At 40.0% G+C, this 23792-nt stretch overlaps 4 protein-coding genes across 4 annotated transcripts; all 4 read right to left on the reverse strand.

Moving 5' to 3' along the window:
- Positions 1-618: 618 nt before the first annotated feature.
- Positions 619-6429, reverse strand: LOC129347240 (glutathione S-transferase A-like). Its single transcript, XM_023281676.3, has 6 exons — positions 5148-6429; positions 4292-4357; positions 4099-4204; positions 3411-3529; positions 3236-3324; positions 619-1609 (listed from the first exon to the last, which is right to left on the reverse strand). The coding sequence occupies exons 1-6, from the start codon at positions 5313-5315 to the stop codon at positions 1474-1476; spliced, it is 684 nt and encodes a 227-aa protein (XP_023137444.2). The 5' UTR covers positions 5316-6429; the 3' UTR covers positions 619-1473.
- A 153-nt stretch (positions 6430-6582) lies between these two features.
- Positions 6583-12195, reverse strand: LOC111576133 (glutathione S-transferase A-like). The gene is made up of 6 exons (XM_023281672.3): positions 9632-12195; positions 9430-9495; positions 9144-9249; positions 7950-8071; positions 7081-7160; positions 6583-6964 (listed from the first exon to the last, which is right to left on the reverse strand). Exons 1-6 carry the CDS (start codon positions 9944-9946, stop codon positions 6835-6837), a joined length of 819 nt encoding a protein of 272 aa, XP_023137440.2. The 5' UTR covers positions 9947-12195; the 3' UTR covers positions 6583-6834.
- A 3124-nt stretch (positions 12196-15319) lies between these two features.
- LOC111576135 (glutathione S-transferase A-like) lies at positions 15320-19160 on the reverse strand. The gene is made up of 6 exons (XM_023281669.3): positions 18936-19160; positions 18059-18124; positions 17866-17971; positions 17016-17134; positions 16843-16931; positions 15320-16271 (listed from the first exon to the last, which is right to left on the reverse strand). The coding sequence occupies exons 1-6, from the start codon at positions 19101-19103 to the stop codon at positions 16136-16138; spliced, it is 684 nt and encodes a 227-aa protein (XP_023137437.2). The 5' UTR covers positions 19104-19160; the 3' UTR covers positions 15320-16135.
- Positions 19161-21272: 2112 nt separating this feature from the next.
- LOC111576124 (glutathione S-transferase A-like) lies at positions 21273-23531 on the reverse strand. Its single transcript, XM_023281657.3, has 6 exons — positions 23213-23531; positions 22322-22387; positions 22124-22229; positions 21908-22026; positions 21725-21810; positions 21273-21646 (listed from the first exon to the last, which is right to left on the reverse strand). Exons 1-6 carry the CDS (start codon positions 23378-23380, stop codon positions 21514-21516), a joined length of 678 nt encoding a protein of 225 aa, XP_023137425.2. The 5' UTR covers positions 23381-23531; the 3' UTR covers positions 21273-21513.
- Positions 23532-23792: the final 261 nt, after the last annotated feature.

Below are 23792 nucleotides of genomic sequence, written 5' to 3' on the forward strand. Positions count from 1 at the left end.
TATACATGACAGCAATTACTTACGGCACCACCCTGTAAAAATAAAGGTTGAATGAATGAATGCAAAGAAGAAAATGCAGACAGAGTTCTTTGATAAATTGTAAATGTGGATGTATTTCTCGATCATGGGGCCATTGAATTAAGGTCTACTATTTTCGGAAGAAAGTCATTTTTAAATAGTTTTTCCCATTATTTGGCTCATGATTTTGAAACTCAACCAAAAGTTCTGGTCGGAAGGTTTTATGCATGTGATCATCTGCATGCAGCACTAATTCAACACCTTTGTTACTAATAGTGAGACCTGCAACTGCAGATAAAGTTCTGCCTGTAGTGAACTAGATAAACAGAAACTAATCATATAATGACAAGTAAGAATATGTAAACTGATCACCATAAACAGTTTATTTCTTCTGTTCTTATCAGTGAAGGGTTTTGGACTGGGTCGTCAGCATGATGGATATTTCACCTCTTCCATACGAAATAACAGTTATTCCTGTAATCATCAGCATTTAAACTGGAAAAAAGGCCAAAGACAAGGACCAGAACTTGGATCAAACTTGCACTTCTCAGGTGTGCAGAATATAAATCCATGTTCAGTCATAAAAAACACTCCTGCAAACCTGATACACATCTACTGTTTATTGAAGTGACATAGTTGAACATACAGTATGGCTGGTGTGTCTCCAAAAGGCTGTGCATGAAAGTGAAAATGCAAAAATCATGCAAAGGACACAATATTGAACAATTTCATTTATGCAAAGTCATGCCAACGCAGGATATTTGACTTACCTTTGTGCAGAGCAACCCACTTCTGACATTCAAATAATGAATACAAAGGTCATGTTCTCCAAGATTCCGCCCACCTTTTCTACTCGGACGAGGAAGAGATGTGAGATTGGATTTTACAATGCAAACTGATGATATTATAGCCCTAATATATCAGTTAATGTGGTATGAATGCAGAGAGCCTCATAGAAATTCTAAATGATATGAATGTATTAACGCACACTGACTTCACAGAAACTGTAAATGCATTAGAAACTTTTGACACAGTAGCATGTACATGTATGAGTCGACAGACGTTGTTAGTAGACGTTGTTAGAAGATGTTAGTTCTAAACACAGTGTATGGGGGCAACAAAAGCTGTTATGTCATCATAGCATCAGTCTTCCTGCTGCTGTCACCCTGCAACCATTTAATGACGTACAGTTGAACACAGCCTGCATTTTATACTTTTTGGTCAAAGACTTGACAAGAGAGGGATCAAAATAAAAGAACCGCATATCTGCACCTGTAATTCCCTAATGTATTCAGAACTTTATAGTAAGCCTACAATTTCTTTTACAGCACCAATAATCAAAATCAGAGCTGTATCATATTTATCAAGCTGTTAGTTAAGCTTTTGGTAGACAAAAGCAAAAGTTTTGCATTAGAGGCCACACCAGAACATCACAATAACAAGAGAGTGTAAATATCAGACGTCCTTCAGGGTGTCCTCGTCTCCCTTTGGGTTTTCCAGCCAATGAGGAGGCCAGCTGGCTTTGACGCTGGGTCTCTCCTTCACCAGACCATAATACTCTCCCAGTTTAGGGTAACGCTGAGCAGACAACCTGTGGATCAGAAAGTAGCAGACATTTGAACTGAAACATCTACATACTGTGACGTAATTCATCTACACACTGTGTTGTATTCACAATTTTGTAAGAAGAAATTTTCTGAAAGTTTTGAGTTCCCGAGTTGTGACGAATTTGCTGACATCAGAAATGGCAGAAGTCATGGAAACTCATTTTTTAGAAGTAGTACGAAGGTAATCGTTTCTTCTTAATATTAGAATGAAGAAAATGGAGGTAGATGTTTCCAACAGCTTCATCTTTTGTGTCTTTTGTATTTCCTACAAGTTTGTTCTCCCCATTGGACCAAATGCATTATACTTACAACCGAATGTTGAAAGAGTTGCTATCATGGCCAAACATAAGGGGGAAAAGCTGCTCTTTCAGAGTCTCAGATTCATGCACAGGCCATTGCTCTTCCAAATGCAGGAAAAACTAATCAGCAGGCCGCTCAAACCCTTGGCAGAAGTATCCGCTGGGTAGAGAAGTTGTGGTAAAGATACAACAAAGGAGGATCCTTCAAAGACTAGTCTAACTCAGGACGTCCATCAGGCCTAACTGCAAGAACCAAGGATCTGATGAGAAAGGCCACGGGTAAAAGACACCAGTCATTCCGGTGACTCAGTCAGAGGCTGAAAAGTCTTGAATAAGATGTTTCTAAGAGGACTGTGCATCGTTTTTTTAACAGAAACATTGAGGCTGAAAGCTTACAAGAGACAACGTACCCCATGACTTACCAAACTCCACACCACACCCAGCAGCCAAAATGACTGTATCGTACAGATGATCATGAAAAAGTACCATCTTCTGAGCAAGTGAAGTTCAGTGCCCATATTATGGTTTGGTGGGCTATGTCCACTTCAGGTCTCTCAGAGTGGCACATTGTGCCTCTAGATACATCTGATAATGCATAATATTATACCAACAACATTCTACAAAAGGTACTACTTCCTGCAAAGAGGAAAAAAGTTGGGGCCTGTGACTGAACAGAAAATGTCTAACAGACGTTCAGAATTGGTATTTATGCAAGATGGTGCCCCTGCTCACACTCCCTGTACGACTCAGCAAGGATGTTCTGACCATCTGCCTGTTTTTCTGCGCAAGGAGGAATGGTCACCAAACTCTCCTAAGCTCAACCCAATTGTGAACTGTTGGGGAATCCTGAACAGTCGCGCCATTACCAGTCCACCAATGACCACCATGAAACAGCTCAACTCTAGTTCTGTGCAAGAGTAGGGGAAGATAGAACTATCCACACTCAAGAACTTGATACATTCCATGTCTGAAAGACTGAAAGCTGTAATCAAAGTGAAAGGAGGACATACTGGCTATTGAATAAATTGATTATATTGCATAATCAGTCTTTGAGCTTTGTTTTTAGGGGGAGAACGAACTTTTGGGAAACGGTGTACATTACCTACTTGTTAGTGTGCTAAATGGCCTTGGAGGCTTCTAGGTGCCGACAATAACACTTGTGTTTCCAGTTCCTATCAGCAGTGCTCTTCTCATACAGTCAATGTTACCACCTGAGCTAGTTATTTCTTGTATAAGACATCCCATGTCGCAATCAGAAGCTCATGAGTCTCATTTGAAGGCAGCATCTCTTACAGTTTCTGCTTCTCTTACCCAAATCGGAAAAGATTAGCAACAGTGGGAAAAACAACCACATCGGCCAGTGTGAAAGACGGTCCCGCCAGGTAAGAGCCAGCACCCAGCTGGAAAGAGAAAAAAGTGACAAACACAGTTTGAATGCATCAGTGGATGTTGAGTCAGTTTGTGTTTTCACTGCTCACCAACATACCTTCTGCAGGTATCCTTCCCAGAGCTTCAGCTCAGTGTCCAGAGCCTCTTTGTTTCTCTTCACAGCTGAGTCGTGCCTCTCTCCTTCAGGGACGTAATATTCATAGTAGATAACAGCAGCTAAAATCAGGAAAACATTCAGATTACACACATGCATTAACACATTCAGCAGGCAGTGGCTTCACATTGTAGCATGTTCAAATTTCAGACAAATATATCATATATATAGGTCAATATACATGTCACAAATACATAGTTTCATTTAATAGATGAGAATTACTGGTTTGTGCAGCTAAAATTTAAATTAATGTCACAAGACTTACAAAATGTATGTAGCACACACTGTTGGAAAAATTAATGCATAAATAAAATTGTTTTGATTCACACCATAATGAAGGAACTCATCACAGAGTGCAGCGCTGTGATTTACCGATGTGTCTTTCAGATTTTTTTCAAAAGCATTGGGGCTCAGAAGAGTAACATATATTAAAGATTTAACAGATAATCTGTTGCTTCTTGGTCTTTTGGTCATGGATTTAAATCAGATTTTGATCTGCCAGGAAGTCTATGCTATGAAAAAAAACAGACCATTCTACTGTTGATTGAAATCAATCAAATAAATAGTATGGAAAATATCAGGTGAAAACAGTAATCCAAGCGGTATTTTGCACCAAACTTTTATTCCTTACCAACTTTATCGTAGAATGTGAGACCCTCAAACATGCGCTGGTACATCAGAGCTTGTTGGTCAGTGTCATCTGGGATCAGTTTGGTTCCCTGGTTTTTAAACTGGCTCTGGTGTTAGGACAGGAAATACATTTGAACTTTTGTCACAATTCATGCTGCTGAGTGTAAAACTGCTTATTGGAGTGTCTCCCTCACCTCCAGGTAAAAACAGACACCGTAGGATTCATTCACGACGATGTTTCCATGTTTGAAAGATGGAAGCTGAAAAATAAACCAAGTTACAATGTGAGTGAGAAAGACTATTAAAGGGTTTATTATTATGCATCATGCTTTAATGCTAATGCTACTGGAAACTAATTAGAACAACCTTTTGTGCTGTATTACACAAAATATTAGGAAAAATTACTGACCATAATATGTTGTAAACAAAACTGTGTTTGAAGGTTTTGTGACTATGAAACTATCAACAGCAGGTGCACTTTTATTGCAACATGTAATAAAACCCTGCATCAAACTGTATTTAAAACTATTTTTTTCCCTCGTTTGCTCATAAAATACAAAGCTTACATTAAGACAATAAATTAAATAAGCTTATAATATCTTCGGCATGATAATACTACATCCACTGCAAACACAATTGACTTCATCATTGCTTTTATTTGTTAGCTGATTTTTTATAATGCAATAGCTTGGGAACAAAGGGAACTTTGATACTGATAAGGAGGACATGCGCAAATTCATTCATGTATTTCTTTTAATAAACCTAACTGAAAAAAATAGAACACATGCCGAATTAAATAGTCCATTATTGTGCTTTGGTAAAGCTTTTCTGTTTGATTCAAACAGGTCAACTTACATACCAAAACTGGAAATCAATATATGTCACTTTTTTTTTTTACAGAAGTTTGGCGTTAAGTACCTTGCAGCACAACAGTGAATAACTAGTTGCTCCTAAGAGCATGAAGCTGATAGGATTAATATGAGCTTATAATGATGTGATAAGCAGCAGCATTCATTATTACTGTTATTATTATTACGTTGCTGTCCTCACCTGACCCCTCGGGTTTATATCTAGGACTTCCTGGGACTTGTGCTCCATTTTCTCGAAGGAGAGCAGTTTTTGGTCGTAGCCCTGCAGCTTCTTCTCCTCCAGCATGATCTGGACCCTCCAGCAGGGAGGAGAGCCGCTGCCCCACAGCAGAGTCATGTCCTTGGCCATGGTTTCGGTTTAAAAAGCCTCAAGATGACACCTTCTACTGTCCCTGAAGACACACAAAATGCACAAGTAAGCTCGATGACTGAGCTGAAGATGAAGACTTTAACTCTTTACCCATTTTATTGAGTTAACAAGCTTTGATAGAGCGCATACTGACACCTACTGGCTGGGAGACGGAACTACAACTATGAGATTTCAGAAACTTTACTGTCTTTATCTGATATTTTTGGTGCACAAAGTTGATTGATTTCTACAAATTAATTAACCCTTGTGTCTTAGTGTCAAAAATGACCCGGCAGTTAAAAATCAGAGCCACATAGGACTAAAACACACACCCACATCACACACAGCTCGAAAAGCCACACAGACACACACAGACACATGCATGCACACAAACACATAATGAAAAATTTAGATTATTTGTGCAACTGATTGATCTCAGAAAAACAAAAACTTTCTCGTGCAGGTGCCACAACATCCATCCACAACAAATCTCCAGTTTTATCAATTTCAAACAAATGAAACATTTCTGGAGAATGGAGAATGTGTTCAGAGGCTATAAAGGTGATGCAGATGACATCACCACCAGTTCTCTCTTTGCTGAAGAAGTAAGAAGAAGGACTGTAAAACAAATACTATGTGTTGCACATGTGAGAAATACATTTGCAAAGTCCATGCACTCACACTTCCAACTGTCCTGTGCTAATTAGAGTTTAACATGTTCTTCATATTTTTGTGTCATGTACACAATGATGTTGAATCGCAAGCTTTAGCTGCCAACAGCACACACACACATGATTTCATCATGCAAATAAAGCTGAAGGCACAACATCATTATGAAGCACTATGTCTGAGTTGTATCCATTCTGCATATAGAAGGATAAAAGAAAAAATGTGATTTAAAAAGCAGTCTTCATGTACACACATGGATTGATTGGGAGGTGAGATGCAGCTTAAAACAGATGCAGGTGGAGGCCACAGTCAAAAGGGTGAGAAAACACACAGAGTCTGCCTGTTAGCAGTGACAACTTTAGTTTACCACAGGACTGAATGAGGACATAATCTAAAAACCTGATAAACACTGGGTGTGTGTGTATATATGCGTTTCTGGGTCAGGAGAGGTGAGCTGATACATTGCTTTATGTGGTGCATTACAAATAATTATTTTTCCAAGTAGAAATACATTATTTCAAAGTATATACTTACATTACATATGTTCATATAAGGGACATGGGAGCTGAAGAAGTAAAACATGAAGGTGGTACCAACATTAAACTGCATCAGTGGGGATTTTTATTCTCACATGTAAATAAATTGAATCATACATGTTATTTAGTGTTAACATTCTTTTATCTTTTACTGGATTATATTTGAGTTTCTCCTCTTTTTACACTTTGCAGAAAATTGCTCTTCATAGCAGAAGCAAAGCGTAGTTTTATAAAAAGTAGTGCAATGCAAGCAGTGGTTACATATCGAATGAGAACAGGAACTGTTTGTGTGTCCATTGAGGAGGATTTGGATCTCAGATGTTTTTCATCATGTCTGATCCGGGGGTGAGCTGCCAGGTAGGAGGCCAGGTGGCTTTGATGCTGGCTCTGTCCTTCAGACTGTTGTAGTATTTTGCCAGTACAGGGTGATGCTCACTGCTTAACCTACAGCAAAAAATTCCAAAATTCATTATGACACTTTAAATTGTGCATTTTTTCCTGTTTATTACTCCATACTGATAAACAGCTAATAGTCATTTTTGGTTCTTTAACCTACTTACCCAAGGCGGAATAGAAAAGCAACGCTTGGGAAAAAAACCACATCAGCCAGTGTGAATTCTTTTCCAGCCAGACAACAGTCCTAGAAGAGAGAATGCAAGAGTTGGTGAAGCATTAATAATTAAATATTTCACATCCATTATTGGTGAAAGTGTTTTTAAAGATATAGTCTGACGTGAAGGGAAAACTCTCTTTTGATGGTCTGATGGAAGATCAACACCAAGCTCCAGTCAGCTTATCTTAAGAAAATAGGACCAAACAGGCAACCTGGTTATGTCCAAAGATAACAAAGTTTACCAAGCAGCACCTGTGAAATTCATAAATTACCACATCATATTTAATCTGTGTGACACTGACAGAACAACAACTAAATGAAACAAACTTTTTGTGGTTTTAAAAAGGTTTGCAGTCCTAACAGACAGTCACTGACCTCAATAAAGAAATGGTCCAGCATGTAAATTTTTAAATGTAATAAAAGAAACGACAGCAAGATGTAGGCCTTGGTCCAGCCTTTTGTTACCTGTTCTAAGCCCAACGTGTCAATGTACTTGTTTAACTCTCAGCTGTAGTGATTGAACATTTTTCTTAAAATGCTGAGCTGTTCTTCAACCATTAAATCATTCACCTCTATCCTGCAAAGATTAAAGTTAAATTTGTATAAACTGTAGCTGTAAAAACTCTCCCAGATCATCCAGTGTCATTATGATACTTGTAGCAGCATTTATATTAACATTTAATATGGCTGAGAGAAACAAAAGTAGTAATACAAAGTGCTGCTGCTGTATTGTAACATTATATTACAGCCTCTTGCTTATGAATGTCAGCTTAGGTTACACTCTGTAGAGTGTGGTGTGAGTGTTAAAGCGTTTACCGTTTTTTTCAGGTATCCCTCCCACAGCTTGAGCTCAGCTGTCAGAGCCTCCTTATTTCTCTGAACAGCAGAGTCGTGTCTCTCCCCCTCTGGGACCTTGTAGTTGTAAAGGACAATCTCCACTGGAAAATGTCAACAAGTTGTAACAACCGTTTTCTGAGATATGAGGACTATGAGGCTAATCAAAGAAATCTGTGAACATGTTGCATAACATGGACTCCCACATTGTGTTTGGACTGTAACTTCTTTTTACCAGCAGAGGCTGGGGTCAGTCAGGACATCATTATATAAGATCAGCTTCACACTGAGGGCAATAAAAATGTTTCAGATAAGAGCCTAAAGTGATGCATTTAGCCACTGTAATGAACTGGGATTTCAGCTATTTTAGTTTAGCAGCCCTCCTTATCAATAAAGCACCCAGACTCATGATTTTAGCTTTACAAGTAAACAAATCTGAGCATGTGATCCTTTGTGGGATTAACATGTGACCTTTCAACATCACTACCTGTTGCGAGGGTTTAGATTCATATATACATAGATTTAATGCATTTAATGTCTCGTCTTGACTTCATTCAGCATGTATTTTTAACACTTCAGTTCTAAAAGGCAGAATGGCAACAACTGCTAAATCCCATAACCGTTCCTGAGCTTTAGTAGCCTGGATAGTCTGTAAAAACTCACTAAATCCAAGTGGTTAAGATGTAATTTGGACAAACTTGCACCATTTATTAAGATGAAGGATTTTTAAGGTGGGCTGCACCGTGGATAGGTGGTTAACACTTTCGCCTTGTAGCTAGAAGATCCCCGGTTCATGTCTCCTTCCCAGGATCGTTCCACATGGAGTTTGCATGTTCTCCCTGTGCATGTGTGGGTTTTCGCCAGGTATTCCAGCTTCCTCCCACAGTTCAAAAACATGCTGAGGTTAATTAGTAACTCTAAATTCTCTGTAGGTGTGAATGTGAGTCTGATTGCTTGTCTGTATATGTAGTCCTGCGATAGACTGCCTTCACCCTAAGTCAGCTGGTATAGTCTCCAGTCCCCTGCCACCCTAATAAGGATTAATGTTATCTAGATATATATTTATATAGTATATAGAGAATAGATGGATGGATAGATTTTCAGGGCTAGCACAGAAGTCTTGCCTCACAAAACAAGAACCAAATACTTCAGTTATGCATATCAGGGTTAACATACCCAATTTCTCGACGAGTGTGAAAACCTCAAACATGCGCTGGTACATCAGTGCTTGTGCATCGGGGGAGTCGGGGATCAGCTTGTTTCCCTGAGACTTGTACTGGTTCTGTTGTTGTGAACAGAAAAGAGAGGAACTGTTATGAAGAACAGCATGGAGCTCCAATTTCTTTTCCTCTACAGTGTAGCGTGTCTGTCTGACAAGCAGAACAGCCCTCAACCTTATTAATGCCTTAGCTGCATGAAATATTAACTAGAGTCAAGTTCAAGACCTCAGCCAAGTTTTCACCTCCAGGAAAAAGCAGGCAGCGTAGGACTCATTCAGGATATGGTTCCCACATTTGAAGGTCGGGATCTTTAAGACAGACAGGGGGGAATTAAAAACTTAAGATAATTACTTTAAGTTCAAGCTTTGTGTAATATGAATTCATTCATTTAAAGAGAGGATTTGAGTGGTTTCTAGGTAAACAGCTAGTTTGACTTGAACCCACCTGTCCTCTGGGGTTCATATCCAGGACTTCCTGGGACTTGTGCTCCATTTTCTCAAAGGAGAGCAGTTTTTGGTTGTAGCCCTGCAGCTGCTTCTCCTCCAGCATGATCTGGATCCTCCAGCAGGGAGGAGAGCCGGAGCCCCACAGCAGAGTCATGTCCTTGGCCATGGTTTCAGAGTGAAGTGCAACAGCTGACAGAAGACAGAAGATGTTGTGGCTGGTGAACGAAGTGAGAAGTGGAACTGAAATACACAGAAGCCTGGTTTTATACCAAGCTCCAGCCCACCACATCCGATTGGTGGAATTTAGTCCCATCCCATTTTTGTGTCATCACCAAAGACCTGAGATTCAAGGGCAAAAAAAAAAAAAAGGAGCAGATCGTTCACGTAGGTGAGAATTTCTTTGCATCTGTTCTTGAACTCTGCACAATGTGCAATTGAGCAGCTGCCAGTATCAATAAGACGGTGAAGTAGTGTAAACTGCGTTTGGAAATAATCCATAGTTCGGTCATGTTTTTCACACAGTTTACAATCAAAAGATAACTTGTTCAATGATGTTCCTGTTCAAAGATGTTGTGGTTGGTGAATGAAGTGAGGAGTGGGACTTTAACGCACAGATGCCTGGTTTTATTCCAAGCTCCAGCCCACCACATTCGGATTGGTGGAATTTAGTCCCATCCCATTTTTGTGTTATCACCAAAGATGTGAGTCAAAGAAGTTAGATTAGTTGACTCCCGGTCTAAGTAGGTTAAACAGTGCACCTTTTGTCAACCCAGGGCAGCATGATTTAATACTGAAAGTGTACATTTCCATCCCTACACTGTCTAGTTGACTTCATTAAACTATTGTTGAAGAAATTTATCAAAAGTCCACATGCAAGGTTTGCTGTAGTGGGGTGTTTATTAGTATTCCAGTATACAGTGGGCTTGCTAAAAGTCTGTGAAGGTAAGTTGACCCAGAACATTTACTGAGTAAAACATTTTATACAGTTGGTGAGACAGTTGGGAAGGGACAGTATGTAAATACAAAAAGAAATGTGGTCAGTTTGCATGTAGTTGCTAATTCATTAATTACATATAGTTGCTAATTAATTACAAATGGTGATGGAGTCATTGAGGCTGGTAGACAACAAAATGTTAGAGACAAGGCATCTGGTGTACAGTTGCAAACAACAAACAGTAAGAGAATTATGAAAAACAATGGGCAATGGAAAGGAGTGACACTAGAAGGTATCTGTAACAAAAGATGTCCTATTTTCTTCATCAATCCACACTACTGAATTTTCATGGATAGTACATAGTATTAACTGCAGTTCTGAAAGTGAGTAATTTCAAAAAAAACACTTGAGACAAGTGTTACGGCCTCTTTAAAGTTGACAAGGCTCGAATAAACAAAGAGACCGGCAACATATAAACTAGACAGGCACAGCAGGTAACGTGAGAATAGGGAAAAACCCAGCTTTATTAACAATTAATTCAACTAACGTTAATCAACTAAGATGAAAATAATGGTGAAAGTAAAAGGGCTGCAGCTGCTGGCCAAAAGAAACAAAAGAGGGGTGGTGAACGTGGCTAACCCTGCAATGGGCTCTCGGACCAGTCACCACCCCGTACTAAACTTCCTAACCAAAAATTAATACTACAAAAGAAAACAGCGAAAATAGGACTACCAGCAACTACAGCCAAACTAAAACAACAAAACCCAGCAATCTAAACATGCGTGGGGAGGGAATAGCCAAAGTACCTGAAACGAAAAGAACACAATGTTAATCACAAAAGGAAAGTTTATAAACACAACCAAACCACTCACGCGTTTGTCCAGGAGGACGTGTGGCTGGGAGGTTCTCCAATCTCTGCTCTGACTGCTGCTCTCTCCTGCCTCCCTAAATACCCTCCTCCTCCCTAAGTGTTAACAGCACTCAGGTGTGCTGCAATTACACAGATAAAGGGAGGAGGGAGATCAGAGAGAGCGAGGAGAGACACAGCAGCCAGCCACATGTAACACCCCCCCATAAGATGTTGCGTGGAGGTTCGCCCCAACCTACACGCAACATACACGTGACAACGCATCCGCCACAACATTTCTCTCACCCCTAATATGTTTAACCTCTAGATTAAACGATTGCAGCGCGAGCGACCAGCGCATGATTCTCTGATTTTTATTCCGTGAACTCCACGAGCTGGAGCTCTGTTCGGCAATGCCGTTCTCCAGCATACAGTCGACCTGTTTTTGTAGGCGAGCACGCTTCCCCGGATTTACCCGATAAGCATGTTGCTTAATCGGAGAAGCGTCACCCACGTCGATATCGTGCTCAAGGACATTAGTTTGCGTGGGCACATCAGAAAACAATGAAACATTCGATTTAATTAACTGGACCACATCCTCAGGCTGGGACTCAGTGAGGTGCAAAAAATACTCGTCAAGTTTAGACAACATTGCCGAATTCTGCAGTCTGCCTTGGACCACAGCTAGGGACAGACCCACCACGTCCTCGAGGTCAGCTGCAGCCACAGTAGGCAGCACCCCGGGGGTTCCAGCACCGGACAGCTCCTCCATCACCTGGGAACTCACCGCGACTTCAGCACTGGACAGCGCCAGCACGGTGTTGTCCACTTCACTGCCAGGAGTCGGATGAGTAGATTCCCTGCAGAGGTAAGGCTTCAACATGTTTACATGACACACTCGGTTACGTCGTTTACGGTCAGGAGTGGCTACAATGTAATCTCGATCACCTAGTTTCTCCTTGACCACATAAGGACCGCTGTAACGAGCTTGTAGGGCCGAACCGGGGACAGGCAACAAAACTAACGCTGTGTCACCGGGACTGAAGCTTCTGTTTTTAGCGTCTTTATCAAACCATCGCTTCATTTTAGCCTAAGTAACGGACATATTTTGCTTCGCTAATTAAAACGCACGGTGAAGTTTACCACGAAAGTTTGAAACATAATCACAGAGATTCTGTGGTTTATTATCACCCAGCCACGTTTCCTGCAGGAGTTTTAATGGGCCGCGCACGGTGTGCGCGAACACCAGCTCCGCTGGACTAAACCCCAAAGACTCCTGAGTTACCTCGTGAGCCGCAAACAGGAGGAAATGAACGCCTTCATCCCAGTCCTTTTCAACCTCAAAACAATATGCCCGGAGCATGCTCTTTAGTGTGGAGTGAAAACGCTCCAGAGCGCCTTGGCTTTCTGGATGGTAAGCGCTAGAATAGTGATGAGTAATATCCAGCTGTTTCATGACCTGCGCAAAGACCTGCGCAAAGACTCGTGACATAAAGTTGGAGTTATTACTACTTTTAGTGCGCGGTTATGGCTTGTTTCACTCATTGTGCACTGCAGTGTCACATTTGTGGTGTCTGTGACTCCCTCTGTTGAATATATTTAATCCTGCAGCCAGATGTGGGCTTTCTGTGGCTGCTACTGGCATTGCAACTCTGTTGTAGATGTTCTGCATCTGCCTATGGTGCCTGCACTGCTCCTCTATTGATCTGCTGTCTGTAGGTGTTCTGCGTCTTCTTCTGGGACTCCGGTGTTTGTGCTGCTCCTCTGTAGACAAAGCTCTATTGAAGGGTGGACCCAGTATTCGAGGTCTCCGCAGGTGATGAAGAAGAGGACCCCTGTGGTGATGAGTCCTCCTGCTGCTCTGTGGTCAAGGTGGAGAAGCTGTCCTCTTGTAGTCCTCTGTCGTCAAGTTTGTACTTTCACACTTGATGCTGTGTTGGTGGTGAGAAGGATGTTGTGTGGTTTGGACCAACAGGAGTTCAGGGTGTCTTCTTTTTGAACTCTCTGATGAGTTCCCGGTCACCTAGCTGGTGAGTGTGGTGCAGTCTGTCACTGTGAAAAGACTGGACAGGTTTTGCCTGATTGAAGTAGATCTTAATGATATTGTCAGCGAGGCTGGAGTTTGTACTATGTAGTCTTTTGACTTGTCTGATCCTTTTTTTTAAATATAAAAGAGAAGTCCATGATAGGCACAATTCTTACAAAAATCAAGTCAACTTCAGAAACTACATAGTCTAAAATGTGGAGTCCACAATGTGGCCGACATTGCAAACCCACCAACTATTCGCATATTTACATGGACGGTCCCTAAACTATTTCCCTCTACATTAGTGCTCTCTTGTGTGAGGGCAACATCAGTAGAGGAAACAAGGTCAGTCAAAGCCTGATGTCTAAGTTTTGTCTAGATGGCAACAGTTTTACCTTCTTCTAGGTGGCAGGTTCTCATCAGCTACTTGGGTGGAGCTGGAGGGTGGCAGGGTGGCATTTTGAAAAATGTTGAGTTTTCATTTTGCTCGGCTGGTGTAACGGGTGTGTGTGTGTGCCTCTGAAAATCTGCCTTCACACCCGTTGTTATTGTCCTGCGTTGTGTTCTTTTGTTTCTTGGTCGTGGCATAAATGAACAGACTGGCCTGTAGAATGCTGCTTAACAAACATTTATTCCCGTCTCTCTTTAACGTGAAAATGAGGTATGTCAATCGTGCGTCCATATTACCGCTGTCTCTCTTTAGCATGAAGATAACGTCCATTAATCAAGCGTCCATACCGCTGCTCCGTCTTTCCTTTACGTGACGACAATGTCCATTCATTTCGCGTCTATCTCCGATGTACAAAGTCCATCCAACTCATGTCCATCTTCACCACGAAGTTGATGTCTATCTTCACATAAAGAATCCATTCGGCCTGTCTGTTTTCTCCCGCGTCGTTCCGATGTATTCTGTTTACCTCCGGCGCATATATGTGACATCATTCAAATGCGACCTCTTAAAGAGACAGTACTAATTCCAATAACAATGAAAAGTGAAATACATTTTAAACACAGAATAGGAAACATAAAACAATTATTTACATGAATTTTTGGAAGTTGGTGGAATTTCATATGTGAAAATATATCTGTTATTTCAACCTGGTTACACTGGCATGACATTTTTTGTTCGAACAGGCAGATGCAGTTCATGCTGGTTCATACAACTGGTTCTGCTCTACATGCATCAGTCAAACCACAACCAAGCATTTTTTCTAATGCCCTTTCCACCCTTTCTCAACTCCAACTTTATCCTTTGTTGTAAGTTGTATATTTGTCCAACTGTTGCATTTTTTTACTCATGCTTAAAATGTACACATTAAAAAAGAGAGTGACTACTCATGGCACCACCCTGCATAAATAAATGAATGCACTGAAGAAAACGCAGACAGAATTCTTTGATAGTGTGTAAATACGAATGTATCTCTAGATTATGGAGCTGTTTTGTTAAGGCATAGTGTTTTTGAAGGAAAGTCATTTTTAGATTATTTTCCCCACTATTTGGCTTATGTTTTTGAACATCATAAAAAAGTTCTGGTAGGAAGGTTTTATGCATGTGATCATCTGCATGCAGCACTAATTCAACACCTTTGCTACTAATAGTGAGACCTGCAGCTGCAGATAAAGTTCTGCCTGTAGTGAACTTAATACACAGAAAGAAATCATATAATGACAAGTCAGAATATGCAAACTGATCACCATAAACAGCTTATTTCTTCTTATCATTTCACCTGTTCCATATGAAATAACTGTTATTCCTGTAATCATCAACTGGATAAAAGGGCAAAGACAAGGACCAGAACTTGGATCAAACTTGCACTTCTCAGGTGTGCAGGATATAAATCCATGTTCACAGTCATAAAAAACACTTCTGCAAACCCGATACACGTCTACTGTTTATTTAAGTGACATAGTTGAACATACAGTATGGCTGGTGTGTCTCCAAGAGGCTGTGTATGAAACTGAAAATGCAAAAATCATGCAAAGGACGCAATATTGAACAATTTCATTTATGCAAAGTCATGCCAACGCAGGGTATTTCAGCTACCTTTGTGCAGAGTAAGCCGCTTCTGTGATTCAAATAAACACAAAGGTCACGTCTTCAAAGAATCCGCCCACCTTTTCTACTAGGACAAGGTGATGTGAGATTGGAATTTACAGTGCACAATGATTATATTATAGCCCCAATATATCAGTTAATGTGATATGAATATAGAGAACCTCCAATAAATGCTAACTGATATGAATGTATTAATACACACTAACTTCACAGGAATTCTAAATGCATTAGAAACTTTTAGTATAGCAGCCTGCACATATGAGTCGACACAGACTGATGTTAGTTCTAAACACAGTGTATGGGGGAAACAAAAGCTGCTATGTCTACATGACAGTCTTCCTGCTGCTGTCACCCTGCAAACATCTAATGATGTACAATTGAACACAGCCTGCATTTTATACTTTTTGGTAACGATTTGACAAGAGGGATCAAAATAAAAGAACCACATATCTGCACCTGTAATTCCCAAATGCATTCAGAACTTATTAGTAAGCAAAAACTCTCTTTTATAGCACCAATAATCAAAATCTGTGCTGTATCATATTTATCAAGCTGTTAGCTAAGCTTTTAGTAGGCAAAAGCAAAAGCTTTGCATTACAGGCCACACCAGAACATCACCATAACAAGAGTGTATGGATATCAGAAGTCCTTCAGGGTGTCCTCGTCTCCCTTTGGGTCCTCCACCCAATGAGGAGGCCAGCTGGCTTTGATGCTGGGTCTCTCCTTCACCAGACCATAATACTCTCCCAGTTTAGGGTAACGCTGAGCAGACAACCTGTGGATCAGAAAGTAGCAGGCATTTGAACAGCAACATCTACACACTGTGATGTAATTTACTGATTAGATCTCCAAGAAGTTCAGGTTCGCTCCGTTTTCCTGTTGTGCTGCCTTCAAATGGGGTTTATCGTTCTCATGGAAAGAGTCACTGAGAATTGTATTCACAACTTTGTAAGCAGAAATTTTCTGAAAGTTTTGAGTTCCCGAGTTATGAAGAATTTTCTGACATCAGAAATGGCAGAAGTCATGGAAGTTCATTTTTTAGAGAATGGTCAGTTTTTCTTCTGAATTTTATAATGCCTGAGGAAAATGCACGTAGATGTTCCCAACAGCTTCATCTTTTCATTATGTCTTTTGTATTTCCAACATTACCTACTTGTTAACATGCTAAATGGCTAGCCTTGGTGACTTCTAGATGCTGACAATAATGCTTATGTTTCCAGTTTCTAGCAGCAGTGCTCTTCTGATACTGTCACTGGTACTACCTCAACTCCAGTTATTTCAAGCACAAAGCTTCCCATGTCCCAATCAGAAACTCATGAGTTTCATTTGAAGGCAGCATCTCTTACCCATATCGGAAAAGATTAGCAACAGTTGGAAAAACAACCACATCAGCCAGTGTGAAAGATGGTCCCGCCAGGTAAGAGCCAGCGCCCAGCTGGAAGGAAAAAAAGGACAAATACAGTTTGAATGCATCAGTGGATGTTGAGTCAGTTTGTGTTTTCACTGCTCACCAACATACCTTCTGCAGGTATCCTTCCCAGAGCTTCAGCTCAGTGACCAGAGCCTCTTTGTTTCTCTTCACAGCTGAGTCGTGCCTCTCTCCTTCAGGGACGTAATATTCATAGTAGACAATGGTAGCTAAAATCAGGAAACATTAAGGTCACCACATGTATTAACACAGCCAGCAGACAGTGGCCTTTTCACCAACAATTCATTGCTTAGAGGTGTACAAAACCTGTGTAAACATAGTTCAGTATAGGTCAGTATACACAGATTCATTTATAAGATTAGAATTACTGCTTTGTGCAGCTGCGATTTAGATCAAAATCTATTAAGGCTTATAAAATATACTGCATGTAGCACAGACCGAAGTAATTTCATAGGTGGGCGCCAACCTGTGAAGCCCATCAAAATTAGTGTCACCAGTTCAGTGTTTCACCAAATGTAAAATACAGTCACAATCTCCCCTTCTGTTCCTGAGTTGTGGTGATGAATAAACACCACAATAGTGTTTCTGCTGATGCATAAATTAAACACGTGTCCATCTACATCATAATCAAGGAACTCGAGTGCAGTGCTGTGATTCACCGATGTGTTTTTCACACCTTTTTCACATGCATTGGGGCTCAGAAGAGTAACATATATAAAGGATTTAACAGATAATCAGTTTTTTTTTTGGTCTTTTGAAACTGGATTTAAATCATACTTTACTCTGTCAGGAAATTTATGCTTTGAAAAAACAGACCATTCTACTGTTTTGCATCTTTTAATAAACCACTGCTGATTTAAATTAATCGAGGAGATAGTACGGAAAATGTCAAGTGCGATCTTGTCAGGAAGACGACTAGCATCAAGCTTTCATTTCTTACCAGCTTTATCGTAGAATGTGAGACCCTCAAACATGCGCTGGTACATCAGAGCTTGTTGGTCAGTGTCATCTGGGATCAGTTTGGTTCCCTGGTTTTTAAACTTGCTCTGTCATTAGGGCAGGAAAGACATTTGAACTTTTGTCACAATTCATGCTGCTGAGTGTAAAACTGCTTGTTGGAGTGTCTCCCTCACCTCCAGGTAAAAACAGGCACCGTAGGATTCATTCACGATGATGTTTCCATGTTTGAAAGATGGAAGCTGAAAAATAAACCAAGTTACAATGTGAGTGAGAAAGACTATTAAAGGGTTTATTATTATGCATCATGCTTTAATGCTAATGCTACTGGGAACTAATTAGGCAACCTGTTGTGCTGTATTACATGAAATATCAGGAACAATTACTCACTATAAAATGTTTTAAACAAAACTGTGTTTGAAGGGTTTGTGACAATGAAACTATCAACATCAGGTGTACTTGTGTTGCAATGTGTTATCAAGCCCTGCATCAGACTTCATTTCAAACTCTAATTTTCTCTTAAAATACATTTATCGAAAATTACAAATTAAGAATTGAATTTTTTTAAAAAGCTCCTGGCATATTTGGCATGATAGTACTACATCTACTGTAAATGCACTTGACTTCATCGTTTCTTTTATTCATTAGCTTAACTTTTTCATGCTGCGTTAGCTAGTAAACAAAGGGAACTTTTGTGCTGATAAGGAGGAATTGCGCAAGTTCATTCATTTATTTATTTTAATAAATATACTTGATAAATGAAACATACAATGAAATAAATATTTCATTATTGTGATTTGGTAAAACTCTTCCATTTGATTCAAACAGGAAAACTTACATAAAAATACTGGAAATCATTAAATGTCACATTTTTTTGATAGGAGTTTGGCGTTAAGTACCTTGCAGCGCAACAGTGAATATCTAGTTGCTCCTAAGAGTAAGGATTATTATGCGCTTATCACAATTTGATAAGAGAAAGCATTATTTTTTTTCTCCTCCTTCTCATTATTATTATTATTATTATTGTTATTTTTATTATGTGGCTGTCCTCACCTGCCCCCTCAGATTGATATCTAACAGTTCCTGGGGCTTGTTCATGAATTCCTCGATGGAGAGCTGTCTGTGGTTGTAGCCCTGCAGCTGCTTCTCCTCCAGCATGATCATCACCCTCCAGCAGGGAACAGAGCCGGAGGCCCACAGCAGAGTCATGTCCTTGGCCATGGTTTCAGAGTGAAGTGCAACAGCTGTTGTGTCTGGTGAACAAAGTGAGGAGTAGAGCTGAAATACACAGAAGCCTGTTTTTCTTTTCCAAGCTCCAGCCCACCACATCCGGATTGGTGGAATTTAGTCCCATCCCATTTCTGTGTTGTCACCAAAGATCTGTGACTCAAGAAAGTTCGAATAGTTAACGCCCCGTCTAAGTAGGTGAAACGGTGATAGATAAGAGACGGCCTTATGAGAAAAAGGTTTTCAGTGGTGTTTTAAAAGAGCATACTGACAGTCTGACATCTTCTGGCAGGATATTCAGCAGTCTAAGGGCACAAATGGTAAAGACCAAATCACTTCTGGTCACAAGGCAAGAATCCTAAACAATCAGAAGGTTCCTGACAGAGGATCTTATACTGTGTCAAAGGAAAATAAAATCCTGAAATCAATTCTGAAACTAACAACTAACCAGTGAAGGCAAGAAGAACTGGAGTCATGTGGTCAGTTTTACTGAAACTAGTTAAAAGTCAAGCAGCTTTATTTTAGACTGAATGAATCCTTTGTATTTTAGTATATTAAATCTGTAAAAGAAAGAAAGAAAGGATCCATTCTCAGAGATGAGCCTGAGCTGACTGAACGATAGTCTGGCCTTTGTCACCCGACCACTAATAGAGAGACATGAATCAAAAACCACTCAGATTTCAAGCCTCTTGTTCAACATCGTTGTTTTTAGACCTATAAAGAGTGATTCTAAGGATATCTGATATTAATCATATTATTGGGTATGTCTGTTTTATTTTAGTAAGTCCCGTACTTACCTATTCTGAACTGGACAGCTTAATCATTAAACTCTTTATATGTGCCTCTGCCAAAGCTGACGGAGGCTCGACTTTTACCTTAGACCACTTTTGGCAGGTTCTACTGCTAACCAGAATGCTCCTGGTCAAAGTCATTCACATCCTCAGGCTGCTTATTTTTCCTGCTTTCAACACATCAGCTTCAAGAACTGAATGCTCCCTTGCTGCTTGATACAGCAAACCCCTCTCAAGGTGCCATTGTAATGAGATAATCAGTCTTATTCAGTTCACCTGACAGTGGTTTCAATGCTGTAGCTAATCGTTGTATAAAGTCTATGAACTGACATGCACATTTTAAAAAGGCTGCAAGCAGTGACTTCACACACATCTAATAAAGCATCCTTAGTCATATAAGCTTGTACAGAGTAATGACAGACACAAACACACACAAAAAAAGCTGTGCATACGTGCAGATGTGCAAAGCTGCCTGAGGCGGTGTGCACAGCTGGTGACGTGTTTCATGCCTTCATGTATGTACAGACTTTTTCATCACTCCATATGTGCTCACGGCACTAATGAAGCTGAATGTATGTCATTACTAAGCAACCACTCCCAAACTTGTTTTTAGATTACGATATGAGCCCCCATTGAAGCTTTTTATTGGTGTTTTCCTTCCTCCCACTCAAATAAGCACGTAAATAAAAAAAGATGAAGGTGTAAAAAATGTTCTACTCAAAGATATTTCATAGGTGTTTATAGAGCTTTTCACAACATGTCCTATATAATAAAGGGCAAAAAAATTTTTTAAAAAAGAATATGACACTCCTTTATCCTGCATATGGACCATGCAGAGCTGAGTAGAGTTCTCCAGCGGAGAGATTATAAATGTTGACCTTCATTTCTGATCGCATTTTCTTAATCAATCTGAAGCTCCTAGTATGTTTATTATTTGTTACCAGCTCCACCAAACAGTATTGCTCCCTGCCAACTTCTCACATGGTTTCATTTCAAATGTAATAATGTTCAAATGATCCAAGATCTCACCAAAAATGAGAAAGAATGTCCAAATACCGAAAACAGACTTGTGTAAGAGAACTTTGTTTTTCTACTTTCCTCTATCTGAATTATCTGCTGTCCCTACGTTTAAAACAGGATATAAACGAGCTCAAACCTGCAGCAGCTACAATGATAACATGCTACTGACACACTGATGCTTCACTGATAAAGATTCAGGGTTGACGGATACAACTTTCTCAGGTTCTGTTTCTTCATTGTTATTATTAGGAATCAAGAAAACCAGTAGTTGGAAATGATCTACACTTGCAGGGAAAATGAAATGATCTTGGTGTCATAATCAAGAAAAACACAAATTACAACACAAACTCCATTGAAATGTGTATTATGTTTATAACATAAAAAGTATTTCTAAAGTATGTCTTATGTTCCCTTTATCATTGCTTCATTTCAGATAAGAACAAAAACATTTTCAGTGACTTGTCTCTCGTGATTTAAGATAATTCCCATGTGGCAAATTAAGAGTGTGTTTCGAAATGAAAATGAAATGTTTTCATTATCTTTGCAGTTTAACAGTCTCACAGACCTACAATGGGAGATGAATGCAGAGATTTTCAGACATCCTTCAGGGCGTCATCCCCCTGTGGAGTGGCAAACCACTGTGAGGGCCAGCTGGCTTTAATGCTGGGTCTGTCCTTCAGCAGGCTGTAATATTTGGCCAGTTTGGGGTAGCGTTCAACAGACAGCCTAAAGAGGAGACAAAAAGTCATCGTGTCACTTCAAAAGCAGATTGGACTCAATCCTCCGGCAAACTCAGTCACCTACTTGAAACGAAACGCATAAGCGATGTTTGGAAAGACGATCACGTCAGCTAAGGAGAAGGGCCCCGCCAGGTACGAGCCTGCAGCCACCTTGAAGGAGGAAAAAAAAGTGAGAAGAACCACTGATTTCAACGTAGTGTGTGATATCTACAACTGTGTGTGTGTTGTGTGGTCTTCATACTCATACATTCTGCAGGTATCCCTCCCAGAGTTGGAGCTCAGTGGTCAGAGCTTCCTTGTTTCTCTTCAGAGCTGAGTCGTGTCTCTCCTCTTCAGGGACAAGGTAGTCGTAGTAGACAACTGAATCTAAAACAGTGTAGAGTAGCCAATATTACCATCAGTAACATCAGTCCTTCCTGCCATCCCTCTTCACTCCGTGCTAGTATTCATGCAGGTGGCTTACTCAGTTTATCAGTGAGGTGGACACCCTCCATCATGTGCTGGTACATCAGTGCTTGTTCTGCAGGACTGTCAGGAATCAGTTTGCTGCCCTGAGATTTAAACCGGTTCTGTCACAGCAGAGAAAAGGAGGATGAGACGTCAAAGTAAAGAAATATACTGGAAGATTTAGTATGTTTCATATTTAGTTTAGGCCGTTTACCTCGAGGTATAAACATGCTGCACAGGACTCGTTCACTATGATGTCTCCATGTTTGAATGCAGGGAGCTGGTGGAAAGAGATTGTCATGGTAACATTGGCATAGAAAGGCAGGGTTTTAGGGTGGTCACTGTGCAGTACAGTAAATATGTACTACATTACTATGACTGTGCAATACATTACAATGGGTATTTATTACATTGCCATAAATGTACAATAAACAAATGCAGTATTTTTGGCACAACAGAAGTGAGTACACCCCATGTGTAAAGCAACCTACATGTCAACTGATTTAAAGTTGTATAACGGCTATATCCAAATATTGAGTTCATGGTGTGGTATTTTACATAGAGTGAATTTAAATTTAGTGTTAAATTCGACATAAGAGTAAATGCTATACTGTTTAACTTAAACTGTCTTTAGGATGATACATGTTTTGGCCAGTAGGGGGCATATTTTCCAGGCTGCAGTTGAGGAAAGGCAACATCTGTCTGGTTAATTTGCTTACTTGATGGCTTCAGAGCAATTTATTTTCATGTGTAAATATAGTTGAGTGTTTTTTTTGTTTTTTTTTAACTAGTTCACTACCATTGCGGTGCATCATTCTGCCTGGATTTACTTTAGAGAATTTCAACTTTTTGCATATTTCTCTTTCAATAGGAAACTGTTCTGCTAACCTGAGGTCACCGTTATTTATTTTAAGATAAGATCAACTTTATTGATCCCTCAGTGGGGAAATTTACAAGTAACTAAATTTAACAAGTAATTAGCAGGAATACACTGTAACTGTCTATTGCATCTTTTTTTCCAGTATTTGACTAATCACTGACATATATTCATCATTATGGCTGTACATTTTACTTTGATCATCTTTTTTTTTCTTTTTACACCTACCTGTGCTCTTGGGTTGATTTCCAAGACTTCCTGAGATTTGTGCTCTTCTTTCTCAAAGGACAGCAGTTTGTGCTTGTAGCCCTGCAGCTTCTTTTCCTCCAGAGCGATCATAACACGCCAGCATGGAGGGGATCCAGACCCCCACAGCAGCATCATTGACTTGGCCATGGATGCAGGTACTGCAGACACAATCCTAAACAGTAAGTCAATGAAACACTAACAGGCGTAACACAGCGACTGCACTAGTACTGTGAAGTTAGAACCGGTTGAGCAGTTTATGGCATCATATTAATCCAAAGGTTGGCCAGCAGAACCACACCCAAGTATTAAAAAATGACTCAGCAGAAACAGAAGTTAAAAGAACGACATGTGCATTCATTTTTCATTCAATAGCTTGTTTTTTTTTTTATTGCAGAATGTGTATACACAGCATTTCAAGTGAGAGTGTTTGTAACCACGGTTTCATGTTCAGCTCACTACATGGTATTTATGCAGCGATGCTTCCCAGTTCTTGCTGTGCTGTGAGAGGAGTGGACACTTCAGCCTGAACTTACATTTTCCACACTGTTACATGACCTGT

Source organism: Amphiprion ocellaris, chromosome 15, assembly GCF_022539595.1.
Source record: "Amphiprion ocellaris isolate individual 3 ecotype Okinawa chromosome 15, ASM2253959v1, whole genome shotgun sequence".
In the NCBI taxonomy this organism is placed as follows: domain Eukaryota; kingdom Metazoa; phylum Chordata; class Actinopteri; family Pomacentridae; genus Amphiprion; species Amphiprion ocellaris.

Bases quoted from the DNA above. Each gene is read 5' to 3' on its own strand.
- LOC111576133 (XM_023281672.3), bottom strand. From the start codon at position 9,946: ATGGGACTAAATTCCACCAATCGGATGTGGTGGGCTGGAGCTTGGTAT. The intron at 9,250-9,429 runs GTGAAAACTTGG...TCACAACAACAG, and splicing joins CTGCCTGCTTTTTCCTGGAG to AACCAGTACAAGTCTCAGGG. The intron at 6,965-7,080 runs GTAAGTAGGTTA...TTTTTGCTGTAG, and splicing joins GCTTTTCTATTCCGCCTTGG to GTTAAGCAGTGAGCATCACC.
- LOC111576124 (XM_023281657.3), bottom strand. From the start codon at position 23,380: ATGGCCAAGTCAATGATGCTGCTGTGGGGGTCTGGATCCCCTCCATGC. The intron at 22,027-22,123 runs GTAAGCCACCTG...ACACTGTTTTAG, and splicing joins CCACCTCACTGATAAACTGA to ATTCAGTTGTCTACTACGAC. The intron at 21,647-21,724 runs GTAGGTGACTGA...TCTCCTCTTTAG, and splicing joins GCTTATGCGTTTCGTTTCAA to GCTGTCTGTTGAACGCTACC.
- LOC111576135 (XM_023281669.3), bottom strand. From the start codon at position 19,103: ATGGCCAAGGACATGACTCTGCTGTGGGCCTCCGGCTCTGTTCCCTGC. The intron at 17,972-18,058 runs GTGAGGGAGACA...CCCTAATGACAG, and splicing joins GTGCCTGTTTTTACCTGGAG to AGCAAGTTTAAAAACCAGGG. The intron at 17,135-17,865 runs GTAAGAAATGAA...TCCTGATTTTAG, and splicing joins CACATTCTACGATAAAGCTG to CTACCATTGTCTACTATGAA.
- LOC129347240 (XM_023281676.3), bottom strand. From the start codon at position 5,315: ATGGCCAAGGACATGACTCTGCTGTGGGGCAGCGGCTCTCCTCCCTGC. The intron at 3,325-3,410 runs GTATGTTGGTGA...TTCTCTTTCCAG, and splicing joins GGGAAGGATACCTGCAGAAG to CTGGGTGCTGGCTCTTACCT. The intron at 1,610-3,235 runs GTAAGAGAAGCA...TCTGATCCACAG, and splicing joins GCTAATCTTTTCCGATTTGG to GTTGTCTGCTCAGCGTTACC.